The 22,511-nt window shown below is 38.6% G+C and overlaps 1 protein-coding gene across 1 annotated transcript in view; it reads left to right on the top strand.

Annotated features, from left to right (window-relative positions):
- GK5 (glycerol kinase 5) overlaps window positions 1–22,511 on the top strand; it is a 59,882-nt gene that overhangs the window by 6,177 nt on the left and 31,194 nt on the right. Inside the window, exons 2-4 of the mRNA XM_044669454.1 lie at window positions 9,289–9,382; window positions 11,088–11,163; window positions 16,662–16,755. Coding sequence (XP_044525389.1) covers window positions 9,289–9,382; window positions 11,088–11,163; window positions 16,662–16,755 — 264 coding nt within the window. The remainder of the gene's footprint in view (window positions 1–9,288; window positions 9,383–11,087; window positions 11,164–16,661; window positions 16,756–22,511) is intronic.

Genomic DNA, 22,511 nt, shown 5'->3' with positions numbered 1-22,511 from the left:
CTTGAGTAGAGAAGTCCCTTGATAAGAACTATGCTTCAGGAAAATTCCTTTTGCAACTATGGGAGGATGTACTGTTGTAAACGGAACCTTAAATCTAGGGAATTAGTGATGAAGACCGGTGCTAAGGTATAGCAGAAAAGGGGGTCCTATTGAGAAATGTGAAGGCAATAGAAGTGGCAAGATCTGGCAACTGATTAGCTGTATTGGATGTGGGTGAGTACAGAATTAAGGATAATATGGAGATTATGAAACCCAGACACTGGAAGTATGCCATTGCTTTCAAAGGAGAAAGAGAAGGGGACAGCTAGGCAGCTCAGTGGATAGAGAACAAAACCAGAGATGGAGAGGTCCTGGGTTCAAATGTGGCCTCCAATATACTTCCTAGATGTGTGACCCTCGGCAAGAAACTTAACCTCCATTGCCCAGCCCTTACTGCTCTTCCCCTTTAAAACCAATATGTAGTATTAATTCCAAGACAGAAAGTAAGGGTCTTTTTTTTTTGAATTGAGAAGTTTGGAAGAAGGGATGTTTTAGGGGTAAAGGCAACTAGTTTAGTTTTAGATATGCTGAGTTCGATGTCTCCAGTAGATCTAGTTTGAAATATCCAGTAGGCAGTTGGAGTTGTTGGAATAAAAGGCAGGGGAGAACCTGAAGCCAGACTTGTTGAGCTGGGAATCTTCTGTGTAGAGATGATGATTAAACTCATGGGAGGTGAGGAGGTCACCAAGACAGAGAGAAGAGAAGGTCCAGGATGGAACCTCAGGGAATACTCATAGGGAGCCGCCATGATGTGGGTTATAAGCCAGCCAAGGAGACAGAGGTGGTTAGATGAGAAGAGACACAGGAGAGAAGAGTGCTATGAAACATCATGGGAAAGACTCTAGGAGTAAGTATGGTCAATAGTGTCAAATGCAGTAGGTAGAGAGAGAGAGATTAGGATTGAGAAAAACACTATCAGACTGGACACCTAAGAGATCTTGATTAACCTTGGAGAGAGCAGTTTAAGGAGAATGATTAGGTAGAAAGCCAGATTGGAAAGGATTGAGAAGTGAGGAAGAGGAAAGAGTAGAGAGAGTAAGTGTCCTAGAGACAGCTTTTCCAGGGAGTTTACCTTCGAATAGAACGATAACTTGAGGGGACAAAAGAATCTAGTGAAGGTTTTGTAAGAATAGGAGATGCACACATGTTTGAAAACAGTACTGAAGGAACCAGTTGATAGGAAAGGCTTGAAGATTTGAGAAGGGAGATGATTGAGTTTGTATCTTCTGGGGAAGACAGGAGGGGATAAGATTAAATACAGATGTAGTTCCAACCCCTCTCAAATCTAGTGCCTTTCCTCTGTTAATTATTAGCTATTGATCCTGTGTAGACATTGTTCATATGTATTTGTTTGCATATTTTCTCCCCCATTACATAGTGAGCTCCTTGAGGGTAGGTAGGGTCTGCTTTTTGCTTCCTTTTGTATGCCCAGCACTTAGCAGAGTTCCTGGCTCATGGTAGAAACTTAATAGATGTTTATTAATTGACATATAGAAATATAGATCTTGGTAAAGGAAAAGATCTACCTCTTTGTCAGACTGAAGGACAGGTGGGGAGTGAGAGATGATTCCAAGAGCTTTTGAAATGCAGAGAATGGGAGAAAAGAGCCCAACTCATTTCAAAATAAGTAAAATAAGAGACAAGGCCCTCCTCTGAGAGAGGGGCTAGGGACAGGTATGAGCAACTTAAGGAGAAAAGGAGAAGATTTGGAATAGGGTTTGGGGAGATGAGAGGGAATTGGTTAGGCATCAAAGGTCTACTTTCCTTCAGCAAAGGGCCCATTTGAAGTGACATAACATGAATTTATAGTCTTCTAGTCAGCATGTCTGTGAGATTTCCTCTGGTTTTGTTTATGGCTAGTAGAGTAGGAGTGGAGGAAGTGATGGAACTGATCTCCAGCTGAGATTTGGCAAGAGGGGAGCCACAGTAGGATTAGATAGTAAGGTAATGGATTCAAGAGCAGAAGTCAGTGAAGAGTTGAAAATTGGGTTGAAGCTGGAGAGGCAGGAAGGAGAGTGAAGTGAGAGTAGGAATTAATGACCAGAAGTACTAAGGGGCAGAGAGAATGGAGGTCTTGATGAGAGTGAAGAAGCACTAGAGAAAAGCATAGTATTGACTTCTTGAGGCTGGTTTTTGAATCTCATTTCCAGAAGTAGACACACTGTGTACATGCAAAAGGTTCCCATTATGATTTTCTACACAAGAGACTTGCTTTAAGTAACAATAAGGAATTTAAAATCCTTGGCTCATAAAACAGAAAGAAAGAATTCTTGGAAAGGGAAAATCCAAAGTTATTGTATAATTCTTCGTGAGTCATTTTCTTCTTTAGGGAACAGGATTATGTATCTCTTTGGAAAATAGTAATAGCAAATCAGAAGTGAGAATCCAATCAGTTTAAAGTGAAAATTTCAAGAGGAAGTTTTACAAGTAGATATTGGGGATTGTATGTACACGAAAGTACATTTAGTGAACTTCCTGAGGGTGTATTGCAAACCTCTGCAATCTTAAGCTAATTGGGCCATACATTCCCTGAAGGTCTGGGGCATGAAGGCCTTTTTCTTTATAACTGTATGGAAGTAGGGCAGTAAATATCAACTGAGTAACAGGTTTTCTGAAAGCATATTATAGGCTCAAAGTTTATTAAGATAGCCACTGGATAGTCCCAGAATATTATGTTTTATTTTCTCAAGTGAAAATCATAACTGTTCTGGGCATAGGAAGGATGTTGATAACCTGAAAGTCTCCAGAGGAAAGGAGCTATGTTGATAAAGGGGCCCAAGTTCATATTCTAGGAGGATTGGTTGAAGAAATTAGAATATTTAACTTTGAGATTGGGAAAGGAGGCAGAGAGAGACACGGTCACGATTTTAGAAAGGCTATCCTGTAGAAGAGGATATAGGTTTGTCACATTTGACTTAAAGAGTTGGGAAAGTTAGAAATTGCAGAAGGCCAAATATAGACTCGATAGAAGGAAAGATTTCCTTGCAATCACCTAGAACTAGAAAAGGGCATTGTTATAAAATGGGGTTTACTACCTTTTCTTGGAGAGCATTATCCATGTTCCTTGCTTTGTTCATGTTCTTGAACATGTTCATGAATTTATTAAAACCTACTATGTGCAAGGCATGAGGCATAAAAGACACTTGAATTCTTTTGGGGAAAGGCAACTTGTGTGAATAGAGGTATATGGACAATGGGTCAAGACACTAGCACCTGGCAAGATTAGTTCATATTATTAGTTAGAATATTATTATTCATATTAGAATATTAGTTCGTTTCATGGCAGAGCCCCCAGCCCATCTCCCAAGGTCTTGTGGTATTCCTCAGAAGCAAAGTCTGGGCCACCTTCTCCAGGGGTGAATGTGACTGTCTCCTGCATCCTCATTTCTTTCCCATTTCAACTGTCTTGGCCTAGGTGAAACTTCTTATTACCACTATAATGTATTCAGTTAGAGTGATTAGCCTCTGAGAGGACTTCCAGCTCTGAAATTCTGAGCTTTGATTTAGAAGTTTTCTGTCACCTGCTTTGTAAACCTTATCCCTTATCCCTCTAATCAATCAATTCCAGTTGCATTGGCTTGCCTCCAAGAATGAAGACAAGTTCCCCTATTTAGTATGTAAAACTCCTTAACAACCTGGCCCAATCTACCTGTCCAGCTTTCTCGTACATCGGATTTACACAATCTCCCGCTCTCTCCAGCCATTAGCTGGCCCTGGTACTCTGTACTCTCTCTTCCCTTATCCTTCTTAAAATCCCTAATTTGCTTCAAAACTTAACTCAAGCATGTCCTAAAACAATCAGTCAGGGGGCATTCCTAATCTTGCCAGGTGCTAGCGCCTCGGCCTATTCATATTTCTCTATTTGCCTTTAACCAAAAGAATTCAGGTGTCTTTTATCCCCTGTGCCTAGCACGTTGTAGGTGTCTAATACTTGTTTATTCATTGTTGTTAGAGAGTATTGTTTTTGGAAACCAGATGAGTTTAGTTTCTACTGAAATTTTAAATGGAGAGTTAGGGGGCAACTGGGTGGCTCAGTGGATTGAGAGCCAAGCCTAGAGATGGGAAGTCCTGGGTTCAAATGTGGCCTCAGACACTTCCCAATTGTGTGACCCTGGGCAAGTCACCTAACCCCCATTGCCTAGCCCTTACCACTCTTCTGCCTTGGAACCAATACCTAATATTGCTTCCAAGGTAGAAGGTGAGGGTTTTTTAAAAATGGAGAGTTGTAGTATTCATGGCCAGAATTCTTAACTCTAATACCACAATAGAATGTAGCATGTTCCCTGGGAACTTGAAATAACTTTATGCAGGATTTAAAAAAATAATAGCAAAGGGCAGCTAGGTGGCTCAGTGAATTGAGAGCCAGGCCCAGAAATGGGAAGTCCTGGGTTCAAATTTGGCCTCAATTACTTCCTAGCTGTGTGACTCTGGGCAAGTCACTCCCATTGCCTAGCCATTTCTGCTCTTCTGCCTTCAAACCAGTACACAGTACTGATTCTAAGACAAAAGCTAAGGGTTTTTACTTAAAAACAAATTTTTATATGAATTTATAGATATTAAGGTCAATAGTACTTATACCTCTTTCACTTAATGTTAAAAACCATCATCTTTTTCTCTGTCTTTTTTTTTTAAACCCTTAACTTCAGTGTATTGGCTCCTTGGTGGAAGAGTGGTATGGGTGGGCAATGGGGATCGAGTGACTTGCCCAGGGTCACACAGCTGGGAAGTGTCTGAGGCCAGATTTGAACCTAGGACCTCCCGTCTCTAGGCCTGACTCTCAATCCACTGAGCTACCCAGCTGCCCCTCTCTGTCTTTTTTTAAAAAATCCTTACCTTCTCTCTTAGAATCAATACCAAGTATTGGTTCCATGGCAGAAGAGCAATAAGGGATAGGCAATTGGCATTAAGTGACTTGCCCAGGGTCACACATTTAGGAAGTGTCTGAAGCCACATTTGAACCCAGGATCTCCAATCTAGGCCTGCCTATCCACCAAACAGCCCCTAAAGCCATCATCTCTTGAGGGAGTGACTTGTTCCAGGTAATTTAGCAGAAAAAAAATGCCTCATTTTCCTTATGATTTGCCCAGGTTTTTTATTCTTTCTAGTTGTATTTGGCTTTTTAAACACTTCTAGTTTGAGGGTAATAATGCTAGAATTGGTACAAATAATTGACATAGTAGTTTCCAAAAACATAGAAAGCTTGTTATTTCCCCAAGTGGAATAGCATTTCATGGCAAACCACTGCAAATATGTTTTGAATCCACCATGTATCTTTTGATGGGTAACTCTATAACAAAGAGTGACATTTCCAGTGCCACATGCACTAATGTATTAAGGAAAAGGCATCGTAGCATCTGGCTTACAAAAAAAAATCACATGCTGTAAAATGTGACTGTGTCTGTGTTTCTCCTGCTTTCCAAGTTCTTTTTGTAATCTCCATGGTAAAAATTACTGTTCAGAGTTTTTATTTTATTCTATTTTAGTGCAGGTTTAAGCTTTAACAACTAAAGAAGTATAAACCCTCCACACTTAAGGAAAAACACCATTTGCAAATGTAAATATGTGATCTTACTTTTCTGGATGACACTTTCTCAGGCCTTGGATCAGTAGAGGAGGTCCTCTTGGCCAGCCACCTCGGGTATCTAATCTATCGCCTTTAAACTGTTTCTGGTGAGGGTCACATCAAAACTGCTGTGTATGTGTCCAAACCTTCTCTTTATATGATCTTAAGGCTAAGATTACAAATGCAATTCATTTAGTCACTGAGTGACTTTTTTTTAACATTTTAAATAAATTTTAAATATAATTTATATTTTATACATTTATAAAATTTTTAATATATAAATTTATATATATTTTTATAAAAGTTGAAAATCAACTAGAGTAATATATATATATAGTAGCATAAGATGTTGGTTATGTAGAATTTTAACAAGAAGTGTATCAGGGCAGCCAAGTGGCTCAGTGGGCATTTCCTAGTTGGGTGATCTTGGGCAAGTCACTTAACTTGAATTTCCTAGCCCTTACTACTCTTCTGCCTTGGAACTGATCCTATTGATTCTAAGACAAAAGGTAGAGTTTAAAAAAAATAGATGTCAATATTTAAATCAATAATTACATTTCAAACTTTTTTTTAAGTTTATAGTTTTTATATTCCTGGAGTTATTAAAACTTCAATGTGCATAAAGACTTTTGGGATACTCTGTGTATGCAGAGTACTATGGGAAATATTAAGAGACCCAAAATATAGTTCTGGCCTTCAAGGACCTTATGGTCTAACATAAGAAATAAGATATGTACACAGAAGTGATATAAATAATTGAGTAAGAGTTATGAATAAAGTATTATGGGAGCTCAGAGGAGGAAAAAGTTTCATGACTGGTCATGTGAAGGAAGATGGTAGTCTAGGAGTCAGATCTTGAAGAAGAAGTAGGAATTTGACCAATGCTGACATGAGGGAACTGTACCCCAGCTAGAGGGAACAGTATAAACAAAGGATCAAATGAGATAAGGCATGTAAAAATATTTTGCAAAACTCCTATATAATGTGAACTTTTATTACATAGGCTTCTTTGAAGACTGGGGTACTTGTAGGGAAATATTGGGAAGTAGGGAAGGATGAAATGATGGAATCCTGGGATGAAATGATGGAATCTGCCTAAGGAGTTTACTTTGTAGATAAAAGGAAGACAGTAACATAATATTAAATTAGCTTTTAATTCATAAGATCAGTATGGTTAGAGTACCTCCAGATAAAGAACTTTTGGAGTCGGATGCAGATCAAAGCAGACTTCTCCTTCACATCATTGTATTTAGAGTTTTATTTTGGGGTCTTGGTTTTGTTTAAGTGTGCTCTTACAACAATGACCAATATGGAAGACTGTGAGTCCCAGATCAAATTGCTTACCATCTCTGACTCAGGGGGAGGGAAACAAGGAAGAGAGATGATTTGGATCTTATAATTTTGGAAAATGTATGTTGAACATTGTTATTACTTATACTTGGAAAAATAAAATATCTTTGAACAAAAAAATAAAATAAAATATGGTTTGGGTATGTAGAATAGAATGAAAGGGTAAGAGAACTGAGCTTGAGTGCACAGTTGGAAATTTCTCAGAGTAGTCATGGAATTTTATTGTATAGCTGGGATAGTAATATTTTATGTTAGGAATTAGCCAGATTAATGAAAACCTTTTGGTTTCTAAGTGAGTAGGGCAGCTAAGAGTACTTGCCAGACATTTTAAAAGACCTCTACCTACTATTCCTTTTCATTTAAGCGATCTTGTCATAATATCTCAATCAACTGGTTGTTCAGGACCTTATTTCTAGAAAGTCCATTTTGGACCTGAAGTACCTTTTTTTTTTTTTTTTTTTTTAAACCCTTACCTTCTGCCTTGGAAATAAGGCAGAAGAGTTGTAAGGGCTAGGTAATGGGGGTTAAGTGATTTGCAGGTTCACATAGCTAGCCTCCCATCTCTAGGCTTGGCTCTTAATCTACTGAGCTACCCAGCTGCCACCCTGAAGTACTTCTGATACTCTCCCTTTCATTGAAGAGTTTTAAATATGTTTATTTTAAGAATTGGGGAGGGGTACTATTTGTAGACATGAGATAAAAAGTAATGGAGAGATTGCCCAGGCATATGGTTCCCTCTTTCATGTATCTTCAAGATTCTGGAGATGGCAAGAAGAGAAATGCTTACAGTGTAGGTGGCAAAATTAATGAGTATATATCCTTCTTTCTCTGTGACTGAAGAACTGGAAGAGTAAAAGGTTGAATTTGGTGAGAAAATTTTGCAGAAAGAAGGAAGGGAGTAGAAAGGCCTCCCATTTGATGGCCTCCATTTTGTTAGTGTAATATGAGATCTTGAGGGGGGGAAAAGGGTGGAACAATCCCTGTGGAGTCTATAAAAGGGGAATAATTACTAAGCAATTCTGAGACTTAGCTAAGGTGACAGACCATTCATTTGTCAGGGAAGAACTCCAAACGATAACTTCAGAATTCTCATTGAGATGATGCTGTTTTGACTTTATACCACAATCATTTCTCTACATATTTCCCCAATCCACCATCCTCATTGAACTCTCATAACAAAGGGTTAAGTTTTGTGACTTCTACATGCAAGTAAGGAGCATGGAATTCTGATGATGCGATTACCCAGGGATAAGGATTAACATGGAGGAAAGTCAGAAACAGTAGTGTTAAAGATGAATGTGTTTGTTGTTTAAAAAAAGGGGTCCCTATTTGAGCAAGGAATGCATGAAGAAACTTAAGATGTTGGGTATTACTGCTTATTCATTCATTATCTTCCTTTTTCTTTTTAATCCACATGTTAGAAAAGAAAGAGAAGTTTTCCTGTTTTTCAGTTCCTCCTCTCACCATTTAGAGGGCTAACAACATCCTTCAGTAGCTTAAGAAACCACTGTTTTGAGCTGGACGAGCATATCAGTGGTGCTTAGGTGATATTTATCCCTTCAGTAGTATGAATCTCATCGGCATACACATTTCTTCAATTGTTCATCCTTAGCCTGGAAATTTTGTATAGTTGGTATTATAGAAGCATGATTCCTGGATCTCTGGGACATGGGTAGCATTTCTTCAGAAACTAAACACTGAGCCTGATACTGCAAATTTCAAATATTGACAAAAGAGTGAGCTGACATTTGCCACCAAGGCTTTTACTATTTTATGGATCTATTATTTCATCTGTGTGCATACTCCATCACTGAAAATTGTAATGCGTTGCAGACCTTTGTGTGAGGTTTTATGAGAATCTGTGGTTCCAAAACTCATCATTTGATGATCAACCTTCTTGTGGTGATCACCTCTGAACTTAGGGTTGGTCTTTGGGTGACAGTCTCTCCCTGGGACCATGTTTGTTGTCATTGTCTTGATAGAGGACCTGCCAAGCATTTGTGCACCATTGGAGTAGCCTTCAGTAACCCAGTGTTCTTTGAATGTCATATCAATTATTAGAGGAATTTAGTGAAGTCTGAAAAAGGATTTCCAGGATGATGTCATTAATAGTCATACCTCTGCTTCATGGTGCTTTCTTAGAATTTTAATATCTTGAATTATTTTTATGTTGGTTACTTTAAGCTTTTTACAAAAAAATTTAATGTAAATCCTATAAAATCATTTTTTTTTTTAAATCTTTGGTGGCTGATAGGATTTTAAACAGGCCCTTAAAATGGTTGTTACCATTTAAATTTAATGTTATTTTTTTGCTTAAATTGTGCTTTCATAACTAGGTAGAAGTGATTTATCCTCGTAATGGCTGGGTTGAAATAAATCCCGAAGTTCTTTGGAGTCAATTTATTGCTGTAATAAAAGAAGCTGTACAAGGTAATTAGACTTACAAAATAACAGAAAGTAACTTCTAAAACCCATTTGGTGGTGGTGGTGGTGGTGGTGGTGGTGGTGGTGATGATGATGATGATGATGATGATGATGATGATGATGATGATGATGATGATAGGATCCTCCTAGGCTTCTGTATCAGTCTGTATCTTTCTAAATGGTAAGCATCCAGGTAGAATTAATATTAGCCCACCTTACCTCCTGATAACCAGGGTTGGCTCTTTGGGAGAAGTGCCACAACCATGACCATGTCAAGAGAGAGCTAGAGGAGCACCTAGATGACCCAGTGGATTGAGAGTCAGTCTTGGAGACAGGAGGTCCTGAGTTCAAACACTTCCTAGCTGTGTGACCCTGGGCAGGGCACTTAACCCCAGTTGCCTGGCCCTTATGCTCTTCTGCCTTGGAACCAATACTTGGTATTGATTCTAGGACAGAAAGTAAGGGTTTAAAAAAAAGAAGCTAAAATTTGACTAACTTGCTTCTTTGACTTTTATGGACTTCTGGTCTTTTGCAGCTTGTGATAATCAATGAACAAATTTCAGTTGAATGATAGTGTATGGGAGGTATTCTGGGGAATAGAGAGAAGTTGAAGAGAGAATAATATCTTCAAGGAGAGTTCCTCAGGAAAATTATAATCTAGTTATCCAGATTATTCTGGCTCACCCACTTGTCTTAAACAAAAAAGAAAATGTTTTTGTTTAGAAAACTAAAAAATGTTTTTTATCAATCTTAAGGGTGGTTTCCCTATTACCTTGCAGGCAAAGTATTATGGAGACAGTATTCTAAGCCGTGCTTTGTAGAGGCAGCATGGTTCAGTGGGTAGAGAGCTGGCTTAGAGCTAGGACAACCAGGGTTTCATTGTACAGCCTCTGCCACTTTCTGCCTGGGTGACCTAGGGCAAGTCAGTGAACCTCTTCTCAGTGTTCTAGGGTATTTTTTGAAAACTATATGGAGAAATAAAAGGCAAGCCACTCTAATATCTTTGCCAAGAAAACCCCAAATTGGGTCCCAGGGAGTCAAATATATTGAAGTAACCGAACCATAACAAAGACTAATTTACAAAAAAGACACCTGTAGAGAGAGTTTCTCATTCAGTAACTCTTTGCCAACAAGATCACAGGTGTGCTGATTATCCCTGTTTTGTAATATAGATTTCTGGTTCAATTAATTTATATATGTTTTCATGTGTAAAATTTAGTATCATGGAGAATCTGAATGAGGAAAAAACAATTTGTCCTACTAAGCATCAATTTATGTGAAAAATATGTCTCAGCAGAATTTGAAATTTCATCTGTATTCTTAGTATGGGAGGATACCATATTGCTTTCCTTGAAGATTTTGGTTTGATTTTTCTCACACTTCTACTATATTAGCAGACTGATATTCACTTAGATTCAAAAATGAAATTCTTGCAGACTTTTCTCTAGTAGTAAAAAGGAAGCATCATTAGTTTGCTAGTCTTTGTTCAATTTCTTTTTATCATTTTTCAGACCTCATATACTGGTTTTAAAACAGCTCTTTTTTCTTTTTATAAGAATCGCTATCTAACTTTCTAGAGGAATGCTTAATTAGTTTCAGATTGACTGCTTTAGTAAAAATGTTTCAATCTAGATACTTAAAGATCACACAGTAATATCATAAAGGAGAATTTCATCAGCTTCTAAACTGATTTCTGTGTTTTCCCTTTTAGCTGCAGGAATACAAATGCATCAGATTGTTGGCCTTGGAATCTCAACACAGAGAGCAACTTTCATTACTTGGGACAAGTAAGTACATTGTGTCCATAAGTACCGTTGTTTGATTCTTGGCATACAGCTAAATATGCTGAATGTTGAATGCAACTTTGAAACCTGTTGGATGAGTTTTGACCATATGAAGAAAATACTGTATTTCTTGGCTTTGGAAAGAATTGTTTTTTTTTCTTTTTTTATTAAGATAGGCTTCCCACATGTACTCTTTAATTACTTAATAGTACGTTTCAAAAGACAGTGAATGTAACTTAAACTCTTTCCAAACTATTCTCATCAAGTTAGCCACATAAATTAACATGGACCCAGAAAATTAAATCGTTATTGCCTTGCTTTTTCTTTTGATCTAAGGCAGTGGTTGCCAAACTTTTTTAGCCTACTGCCCCCTTTCCAGAAAAAATGTTACTTAGCCCCCTGGAAATTAATTTTTAAAAAATTTTAATAGCAATTAATAGGAAAGATAAATGCACCTGTGGTCATCACCGCCCTCCTGCATCACTACAGCACCCACCAGGGGGCGGTGGTGCCCACTTTGGGAATCACTGGTCTAAGGGAAAGAACTATAGGTTTGGAGTCAGAGGATTCCAGTTTGTATCCTAACTCTGCCAGTTACTGTGACCTTAGGCAAGTTGTTGTTTTTTTTTTTAAACCCTTCCTTTCCATCTTAGAATCAATACTAAGTATTAGTTCCAAGGCAGAAGACTAGTAAAGGCTAAGCAATGTGAGTTAAGTGACTTGCCCAGGGTCACACAGGTAGGAAGTTATGACTTGAGGACTTCCCATCTCCAGGCCAGGTTCTCCATCTATTGAGTCACCTAACTGTCCCAGGCAAGTTTTTAAAAAAATTTTGGGCCTCGGTTTCTCCATTTATAAAATGAAAGAGTTGGACTAGATGATTGCCAATGTCAAAGGCACTGAGCCAAGAAAATATATGTACACCATGCCATAAAAGGACCAAATTATAGAAACATGCTATTACTTCTTTGGATGATCATTTTAATAACCACAGTCTTTAATGTGCTGCCTAAGTAGAGAATAGACATCAAACCCAGTCCTTGTCCTCAAGAAGAGTAATTAGATCCTTTGTAGTCATGCTGAAGTGAAGATCTTGGGAGTCATTGAGAGCACATGCCCCTGGGCCTTACTCCAAGAGCTATGTGAGAGCTGCAAAGTACATTGAGAGATCCTACATGTGTCCTCAAAATAAGACACCAGTTAGTCAAGCTAAAGACTTTTCCTTCCTTATTTTAGCCGTATTGTCTGTCGTTACTGAAGCAATATGGTGGTGGTGTGCATGAGCCACTCTCTGGGTCTGAAGGGCCTCAGTTCAAGTCCTACCTTGGACAGTGTTGTGAGGAAGATTAGTTAGTAATTAAGTATTAAGGATGTACCTAGCAGGAAGGAGCTGGAGCATTCCAAGATGGAACGAAGGAGCAGGAAGGAGGGGCTTGTGCTCTTAGAGAGACTCCATTAGTGGTTGGCACAAACTATCGTTAGCCCTGGGAGATCTCAGAGTAAAGAACACCCTGCATCCTGATTTCCCTGGGATCCTGAGTGGTGGTGGTTTCTAACAAGAGGACAAGAATTACAGAGCAGCACCAGGTGGGGGAGAAGTTTGGTATCTGGTGGACAGCATCTCAAGCACACCCTCTCTACTTGGATACCCTGGCTTTTGACATCCTGAGATCATCTGTGGATAACCGTGAGAAACTCTAAAGCCACCCTCAGCCCATAGCTGTGCTAGTCAAACCCTGGCTGGAACCAGGTTTGATGCAGCCTCTCAGTGACTCCATTACTTCTCCTTTGGGCTCTGCCTGCTAGATCACTAAGATTAGAGTAGAGAAGTCCTCCCCTTGCCCTGTGGTTTTGTCATTAGATTTTAAGTATAGAAATCCCTATCCCAACTTTTAGTTGAACATAATTAAAACTGCTAAACCTTTACCTTGCCTGCTGATTCCATAAACCCTGGCCTAGGGAAAGCTGGGTGACAGTTAAGACCAACTGCCATTCCTGTGTTAATCCAGTGAACTCTGGTCTCCCCATCCTGGTCCAGTTTCTCCTACAACACAGTGTGTGTACCCACAACTATTTAGATTTATTGTAACATCTCTGGTGCTCTCCATTACCTATTTTCACACCAGACAGTCCTTGCTGTGACCCTGAACAAATCACTTAACCTCTTAATGCCTTGGCTTCCTCTCTAAGACCCTTTACATTGTTGAGCAGGTAGAGCTCTGCATTTAAAATACTCTGAAAATACTTGATCTTCTCCAAAAAAACTACTGTGATAAGGATTCTCTCACCATCTACTCATCAGAAGAGTTGATTTCCTGACTTCTAGGTCACCTAGGTAGCATTCTTTTTTAGTACTACGTAATTTATCTTTTTTTTTTTTTAACCCTTACCTTTAGTCACAGTATCAGTGCTAAGACAGAAGAGCAGCAAAGGCTAGGCAGCCAGAATTAAGTGACTTGCCCAGGATCACACAGCTAGGACGTGTCTGAGGCCAGATTTGAAGCTAGGTCCTTCTCCACTCTGGGCCTGGTGCTCTATCCACTGCTGTATACTTTTAAATCTTAAATCACATATTCTTAGGATGAGAGGACACAACAAGTTAGCAGCTCAAGATAAAATTTCCAAACTGAAAGTAGTATATACTTGCTTTATCTATGACTTATTGAAAGGGAAGTTCATTTTTTTTTCTTTTTAAGAAAACTAAGATTCTGTACAAGTACAGAAAAAAAGTCAGGTTCAACTCTACCTAGGATAGTTTATCAAAACAATTTGTTGAAAATGTTATTGAGGGCAGCTGGATGGTTCAGTGAATGGAGAGCCAGAGACAGGAGGTCCTGGGTTCAAATATGGCCTGAGATACTTCCTAGCTGTGTGACCTTGGGCAAGTCACTTAACCCTCATTACCTAGCCCTTACTGACTGCTCTTCTGTCTTGGAACACTGTATTGATTCTAAGATGGGAAGTAAGGGTTATTAGAAAGAAGGAAGGAAGGAAGGAAAGAAAGAGAAAATGCTGTCATAGATTTACAAAGTACTTGCCTCCCTATAATCCCATGAGAAGGGAGCACAAGTGTGTATTGACATGATAGACTCCCTTACAAGTGACTGGTAATTGTTAAAGCTAAGGTTTGGTTTTGGGTCTGCCTTCATGACACTAAGCTGTCTTTCTGGTATTATCCTTTTATCTGCCACATTCAACATTTCAAAATGTTCCATGACCACATTAATTTGGGCATTGCTGACGTAAGATCTGCAACAAACCAGAACCCACATCTGAGTTATGCCATCCCTCATGCCTGGTCCCAGGCAAGACTTTGCAGCCAAGAAGTGCTCAACCAGCACTGGGCACACACACCCCTTCAGAATGGCCAGGTAAAGGCCAGGTGGGCCTAAGATGGGTTGGTGTTTTTATTAGAAATACTGAGAAGAGCTGAACAGTGTAGAAGAGGTCAGAACTGAAACTAGCTGGTTCTCAGGTTTTTTTCTTGTCATTGTAGAGCAATGGCAAGTGAGTTCCTGTTCCCCTGGCTCTACAAGTGTTTGTTCTCAACAGTCATTGCTAGGAGCTGTAAGCTCTTCTCAAGCATCACCTTCTGGGAGGCCCAGAATCCTTAGGGACATTTTTATGTTCCCTTTCTGATACAGATGATAAGTCACTTAACTGCTTACTACTTCAGGCAGTTTTCTGCATCTGAATTGCAGGGTTTCCTAGTGGAATTGTGCATCAGCTAAGGGGGTTAGGGGACTTTGGGGAGAGGGAAAGAACATGAAACATGTATCTATGGGAAAATATTCAAAATAAAAATATAAAACAAATGAATTGCAGGGTTTCCATTCTGTCTTTATCTCTCTAGTCCATAAACCAATTCCTGATCCAGAGGAGGTATTTAATAAATGTTTGATTGGCTGGACTATCACCAAGCAGTTGCAGATATGCCTTGGCATTGTAAGCTTTGAGGTTCCCTGAGCCAGTGAAATCATAGGTCTGCATCATCTGCAACACCTCCACCTCCCCAAACCCAGAGCTTTATGACCTGATTGCTTTAAAGAACAAAAACTTACTTAGTATGATTAATTTGATTAGTACTTTTTGGGTAAAGTAATTATGTCGAATGAAGGTATCTTTTCTTCTTGGGATATTTTGGAGCTTTATCTGATTTTTGAAAAATCTTTAATTGTCTGTTTTGTTCATTCTCTAACTATAGTATTGTTGTTTTTTTAAACCCATACCTTCTGTCTTAGAATTGATACTAAATATGGATTCCAAGACAGAAGAGTGTGTTAAGGGTTAGGCAATAGGAGTTAAGTGACTTGCCTAGGGTCACACAGCTAGGAAGTATTTGAGGTCGGATTTGAACCCACATCCTCCCAACTCTAGGCCTGGCTCTTAATCCAGTGAGCTACCTATTTGCTTCTCTAACTATAGTATTGTTTCAGAGCATCATATTATCCCCTAATTTTAGATATCAGGATATGCTAATTAGTGATGTTGTTAAATGATTAGTTATATGAACTAGAATTCATTCATCTAACAAATATTTGAGGTTCTGCATGTAATTACAAAAATGAACAAGGCGCAGTCCTTGCGCTCAGACCTTCTACTCTACTATGGTGCGTTCTAGCTCTAAATCTCTGACCATAGGAACTATAATTAATAAAGTTAGAGTTCATACAAGGTTGCTCCAACCAAGATAATTTTACAACAGTGTACTATTTTATAGGCAAAATTCTTCTATGACATCATTCAAGCAAATGAAATTTATACTTAAATCAGGCATTTATTAAGTACTGCAGATAAAGTAAAATTTCTAACATTGTTCCTCTGGAAATAACCATTCCATGTAATACGGTTTCACTTAATGCCACATTCTCATGGATCCAGCTGAAATTGGGTGGTGTGCTTATATAAAAGTATGAGTAAAGTCCTAAGAGCATTTACAAATGAGCCATTGATAGAAATCAAAATGGTTTGAGATACAATAGCTCTCCAGGACTTAAGTATGGATGTGATCCTTTATTTTTTTTTAAATAACAGATTTCAATCTTGCAAGCCAGGAAAAACAGAAATGTCCTCAGAAAGAATTTATCTCCATTCTTAAAACCACTAGGTCACAGATCTCTAATTTGTTTTATAGTTATTGTGATAAGAAACATTGTGAAAGAAAGATTTTTAATATCTTGACTTCTTGAAAATATACAAAGCAAACCATTAAGGAGAATTTGTTATCTTTTTAATAATGACTTCAAAGTAAAGCAATTCAGAAAGAATTAAATTTTTGCATAGATTGTTAAAATTTTATGTAGAGTCTTGGTTGGCTATAAAAAAAATTTCTCATACAGCGTATCCAATTTAATTATTTCATTCAATTCAACATTGAAATTGAAATGACTATTGTGTTCTGAAGTCAGAAATTTTGTCTTTTGCACCAGACCTTTTGTGTGGTTTCTAACAGATGACATTTGGTTTTGTAATAAGTCTTAAAATACTATTTTGTTTCTTAGGAAAACAGGAAATCATTTTCACAACTTCATAAGTTGGCAAGACCTAAGAGCAGCTGAGCTTGTGAAATCCTGGAATAATTCTATTCTGTTGAAGGTAATCTGTTCCTTATCTTGTATGATTCAGCTCTTACTAAATTATCCTTTTAGGCTCCTTTCTTTATAGAGACAGTTAGTATACTTTAGTTAGTCACCAATGTTATTTTTTTTAAATCTTTGCTTTCCATCTTAGAATTAATATTGAGTATTGGTTCCAAGGCAGAAGAGTAGTGAGGGCTGGGCAGTTGGGATTAAGTGACTTGCCCAAGGGGTTACATAGCTAGGAAGTTTCTGAGGCTAGACTTGAACTGAGGACCTTCCTCTTGTCTCCAGACTTGGCTCTCTATCTACTGAGCCATCTAGCTGCCCCCTATTCACCAGTATTATTAATATCTAGGGAAAGGCTGACATTTTAAAGTGCATCTTACCTATAATTGTCGCAACATAAATTGAGCTCCTTTTATACCTGTAGTGTGGTACCTCAGGATTTCTTCATCTCTTGTGTGTCAGAGATCTCTTTTGGAAGCAGTCCAGGAAAGTCTGTGGACTCCTCAGAGTAATGTGTTTAAATACATAAGATAAAGTACATGGGATTGCAAAGGAAACCAAAGGCTGGTGAAAATAAAGATGTCCCAGGATCACAGTTCAGTGATGTCAGTTATAACCTCTGTGCCCTCTTCTTTAGTAGTTCTTGTCTGTGTCTTCTCATCAGCTCAGCCTAATTGGGATGCTGTAGGACTTCCTCTTGGTCTCCTAATGTCTCATTGGTACCACACACCTCGATTATCTCTGTGTATTCCTGCTCATCCTCCTTTTCTGGTCACACATCTCTTAGGTTTTTTTTTTTAAACCTTTACCTTTTGTCGTAGGATCAATACTAAGTACCCCTTCCAAGGTAGAAAAGTGATAAGGACTCAGCAATTGGGGTTAAATGACTTGCCCAGGATCACATAGTTAGGAAGTGCCTGAGGTCAGATTTGAATCCAGGACCTGGTCTTCAGGTGTGCCTTTTTATCCACTGAACCACCCATCTGCCCTGAAGGCTATTTTCACAGGCAAATTATGGTTTATATGCTGCCTTCTCAGACCCACTAAGCATCTCTCGGCTTTCCTTTGGGTCACCTGCAACATCTTGAAGTGGTGGTATTGCACGGTTCACAGCTGGGTAGCTGGGAGAATATTGGAGTTTATGTCAGTGCCACTTGGAATCATTGAGAGTGCAATAAACTTTCAGTTAGCCAACAAGTGTGTTATTAAGTGCCCATTATGTGCCTTCCCTACTGTACTAAGTTCTGGGGCTTCAAAAACTCGCAGCAACAGTTTTCACTCTCAAAGAGCTCACAGTCTAATGGAGGGACACCATTAGTACATACAAGATACATACAAAGTACATGGAAGATACTCTGAAGGGGGAAGGCAGTAAAGGCTTTCTACACAAGCTGGGTCTTGAGTTGTATCTTAAAAGAAACCAGGGAAGCCAATAGGCATGAATGAAGAGGGAGGGCATTCCAGTTATAAGAGGCAGCAATGCGAAATGGAGAGAGTTTATAGAATGGAGCTGGGCCCTTCTAGACCAATGTAGCTGGATCCTACAATACCAGAGAGGAGTAAAGTGTAAGAAGGTAAGAATCAGAGGATTGTGGGGTTGGAATGGACCTCAGCAAGTCTGCAACATACTTAACAAGTGGCAGTCTATCCAGGACAACTCTGAGGGACTTAGGAGAAAGAACACTATCCACATCCAGAGGAAGAACTGTGGGAGCAGAAACACAGAAGAAAAACAACTGCCCGATCACATGGGTCAATGGGGACATGACTGGGGTTGTAGACTCTAAGCGATCACTCTAGTGCAGATATTAAGAATATGGAAATAGGTCTTGATTAATGATACATGTAAAACCCAGTGGAATTGTACGTCAGCTATGGGAGGTGGGTGGGAGGAGACGAGGGAAAGAACATGAATCATGTAACCTTGGAAAAATAAACAAAAATTTAAATTTAAATTTAAAAAATTAATAAAATTAATAAAATAATAAAAACAAACAAACAAATAAATAAAGATTTTAAGGTTTTGCTAAGAAAAAAAAACAAACAAAAAAAGTGTCTACTTGAGACCTTTAAGGAGGAAGACCCCGGCACTTCCCAGGAGAGCCCAATCCACCTTTGAAAATCTCTGCTCAGAAGTTTTTTCCCTGACATTAGGCCCAAGAGGCCTCTTTGCAGCTCACATCCACCTGTTCTCTTCTGGCCTCTGGGGCTAAATAGATCAAATGAATATGTCACCATCATAATAGCCCTTTGTATACTTGTGCAGAGCTATTGGGTTCCACTAAAATTTCCTTTTCTTCAGCCATCTTTACATGACTTGGTCTGAAATCATTTCTCACCATCCACTTACCCTCCTCTAGATCATCTCTGTCTGACCAATGTCTTTCTTAAATCGCAGTGCTTAGACCTGAACATGATACACCAGATAAGGTGAGAATACCGTGGGATTTTCACTTGCCTTTTCTTGGAAGCTATTCTTCTCAATGTGGATCAGCATCACATTAGCTCTTTTGGCTGTTGTATCATATTCAGTATATTATAGTGAGCTTGAAAGCCACTTTAAGCCCCAGAACAACTATTTAACCACTCTTCTTCCATCTTGAACTTGGGAAGATGATACCCAAGTGTGAGACTTTATATTTATTCCTTTTGAATTAGCTCAGTGCTCTAGGATATCCAAGATCTTTTGGGTCCTGAATTATCCTCAATTGTTAGCTGTCTCTCCCAGCTTGGTTTCACTGACAAATTTGATGAGAATTTCTCCCCCAGGATTTTCAAGGTTGTTGCCTCTAGCATAGATTTCTCTATTGTGTATTTGTCTGGTTTGAACTTTATTCATTCACTACCATTTCCACTACTTCATATAACACAAGGAACTTCATATAACATAAGGTTCATTTGAATGTAGTGATTCCACTGTCTTCAATAATGAAACATCATTAGGGAAACCTGGTCAAATTTTGTCCAATTTCATCTGTAAAATGAGGGGTTTGTACCAGATGATTTTTGTATTCTCTCCTACCCTAGATCTTTGATCCTATAGGTATCGGCAAATCTGTGGCATGCATGCCAGAAGGGTCTGCTCTCTTCCCCCTCTCCACCAAGCCTGAGGACATTTCTCATATCACTTGCCCCTCTGCCCAGCAGCCCAATGGGAGCTCTCCCTCCCTCCTCTGTCTAGGGTAAGGTGGGGGACTCACATGCAATGTGAGGATTGCATTTTGGGCACTTGGTCTCTAAAAGTTTTGCCATCACTGCTATAGGCCCTCATCTTTCCTTCCTGAAATGATCTGGTTTATATACATCTAGCTAATGTAAAGCTATCTGCAACTTCATTTTTTACCTCTATTATTGCTATTTGCTATTTTGTGAGGTACTAATTAATTCTTCTTACCTTTCACTATGTTTCTCATTTTCCCCCCCCATGGATTTATTTTTTAAATCAGCATGAATTTGGCTATCTGATCTCCATTTGTTAACAAAATCAAGAATATGCCAAGAATATTTTTTCCCTTCCTCATTATGTCAGCCTTTTTACATCATTCAAGCTTCTGAAAAAGCTTGTGATCATTATAATCTATTAGGTTTGAGTTGTTATTGCAACCATGAGATGTTATTCTCATATTTATTCTTCTAATTTAGTATTCTTCTAACCTTTTCCTCAAACTAGTCTGTGGTCTGAGTACTCACAGAAAGGTGTTTTGGGAGACAGCTGGGTAGCTCAGTGGATTGAGAGGCCTAGAGACTGGAGGTCCTAGGTTCAAATCTGGCCTCAGCCACTTCCTAGCTTTGTGACCCTGGGCAAGTCACTTGACCCCCATTGCCTACCCTTACCAATCTTCTGCCTTGGAGCCAATACACAGTATTGTATTGTGACCCTGGGCAAGTCACTTGACCCCCATTGCCTACCTTTACCACTCTTCTGCCTTGGAGCCAATACACAGTATTGACTCCAAGACGGAAGGTAAGGGTTTAAAAAAAAAGGTGTTTTGAAGATCAACAAATTTTCATTTTTTTTCTACTCGAGATATAACCAGTTTCACTTTTTCTTGATTTTGGTCAGTACTCACTATGTTTAATACATTCTCTTTAAAATGTAAATGTCTTGAGGGCAAAGACAATTTTTGCCTTTCTCTTTTTGTATTTCCAGCACTTAGAACAATTAGAGGCTCATAGAAAGCATTTAATAAATGTTTCTCTATTAACTCATCCCTAACTCTCTCTTTGAAGAAAGTATTATTGATATACTGACAGGAGACTAATGAAAAGCCATCTCTGAACCTGTGGCCTCTTTCTTAATCCTGAGTCATATTTTAAAATATCTTAATCCTGAGTCATATTTTAAAATATATTTTACTGTCCTGCCCTGTACCCTCTTTCCCATTGATGTTATTAATAAGGCTTGGTTTGGAAGAGCTTGTCAAATTTTTTTATAGTATTTTGTTTGTTTATTATCTTCAGTTATCTGCCTGGTGGTCTTCCTTATGTTCATTTCCTCTATCTTCCTGAAGATTCCTTCCCAACCTCCAGGTGTCCTCTCCTTCCATTTTTTTTTTTTTTAGTATTTTGATCTCTTATTTGCTTTTTGTTTGATTGGTTAAATTCATTATTGTTTCTGTGGGTGCATGTGTCATTTAATTAGCCTGTGCCTCAGTGTCTATAACCTTGCTATGTATACAGAATTTCCTATTGTTTGTGGATAAAAATCTCTACCACCAGAAATCAGGCTTTGTTTCCAAAGAGAGTGGATGTTGTTTTGTTTTTAGTCATCTTTGAAAGCAGGGGTTGGAGGATTCCTTGTTGGGAATCTCATATAAGGTTAGAAGAGGATGCTTATGGCACATAGGAAGATGGTCTAGCTGACTCCAGAGATCCCTTCGAGCTCTGATTATGATTCTTTTGACTTAATCAATAACCTGAAGGTTTTCTGCAGTGCTTTTTTTTTTAAACCATTGGCAAGGTTTGCAGCCAACTTCCTTGTGACTTAATCAACTTTGGCTGTGGGGTACATACCTCTTATATTTACATTCTTCCTTTGGAAATCCTACCTATTCTCCTTTTCAGTAAGCAAGAAGATGGAAGGAAATAACATTTCAGGTTCCTTTGTTACTAATCCCTTCCTTCTCTGGGGAAAAGTCTGATCGTGCCAGCCAAACAGAGAGCAAGGGGAAAGGGTGGAGAAAGCAGCTTTGTTTAATGTTTTCTATCAGCAGTATCCATTTTCACTATGTAATAAATAGCTCCATCAACTTTTTTAACTCCATTGTTGATTTGACATGTTATTAATTCTTTTAAATAAGAACATTCAAGTTGACTGGACTGATTTTTGTCTTACAAACCTCCAACTTCTGCTTAGATTTTACATAAGTCCTGCTCAGGGCTTTTTTTTTTTTTTAAGTTTATTTAATTAATTTATTTAGAATATTTTCCCATGGTTACATGGATCATGTTCTTTCCCTCTCCTCCTCCCAACCCCCTCCTGTAGCCAATGAGCAATTCCACTGGGTTTTACATATGTTATTGATCAAGACCTATTTCCATATTACTAATATTTGCACTAGGGTGATCTTTTAGAGTCTACATTCCCCAATCATATCCCCATCAACCCATGTGACCAAGCAGTTGTTTTTCTTCTGTGTTACTACTCCCACAATTCTTTCTCTGGATGTGGGTAGCATTCTTTCTCATAAGTGTCTCAGAATTGTTCTGGATCCTTGCATTGCTGCTAGTAGAGAAGTCTCTTATATTGGATTGTGCCACAGTGTA

Source organism: Gracilinanus agilis, chromosome 3 (genome assembly GCF_016433145.1).
Source record: "Gracilinanus agilis isolate LMUSP501 chromosome 3, AgileGrace, whole genome shotgun sequence".
Taxonomy (NCBI): Eukaryota; Metazoa; Chordata; class Mammalia; order Didelphimorphia; family Didelphidae; genus Gracilinanus; species Gracilinanus agilis.
The sequence above is the reverse complement of the archived record's forward strand: the minus strand, read 5'-3'. Positions and strand labels throughout refer to the sequence as shown.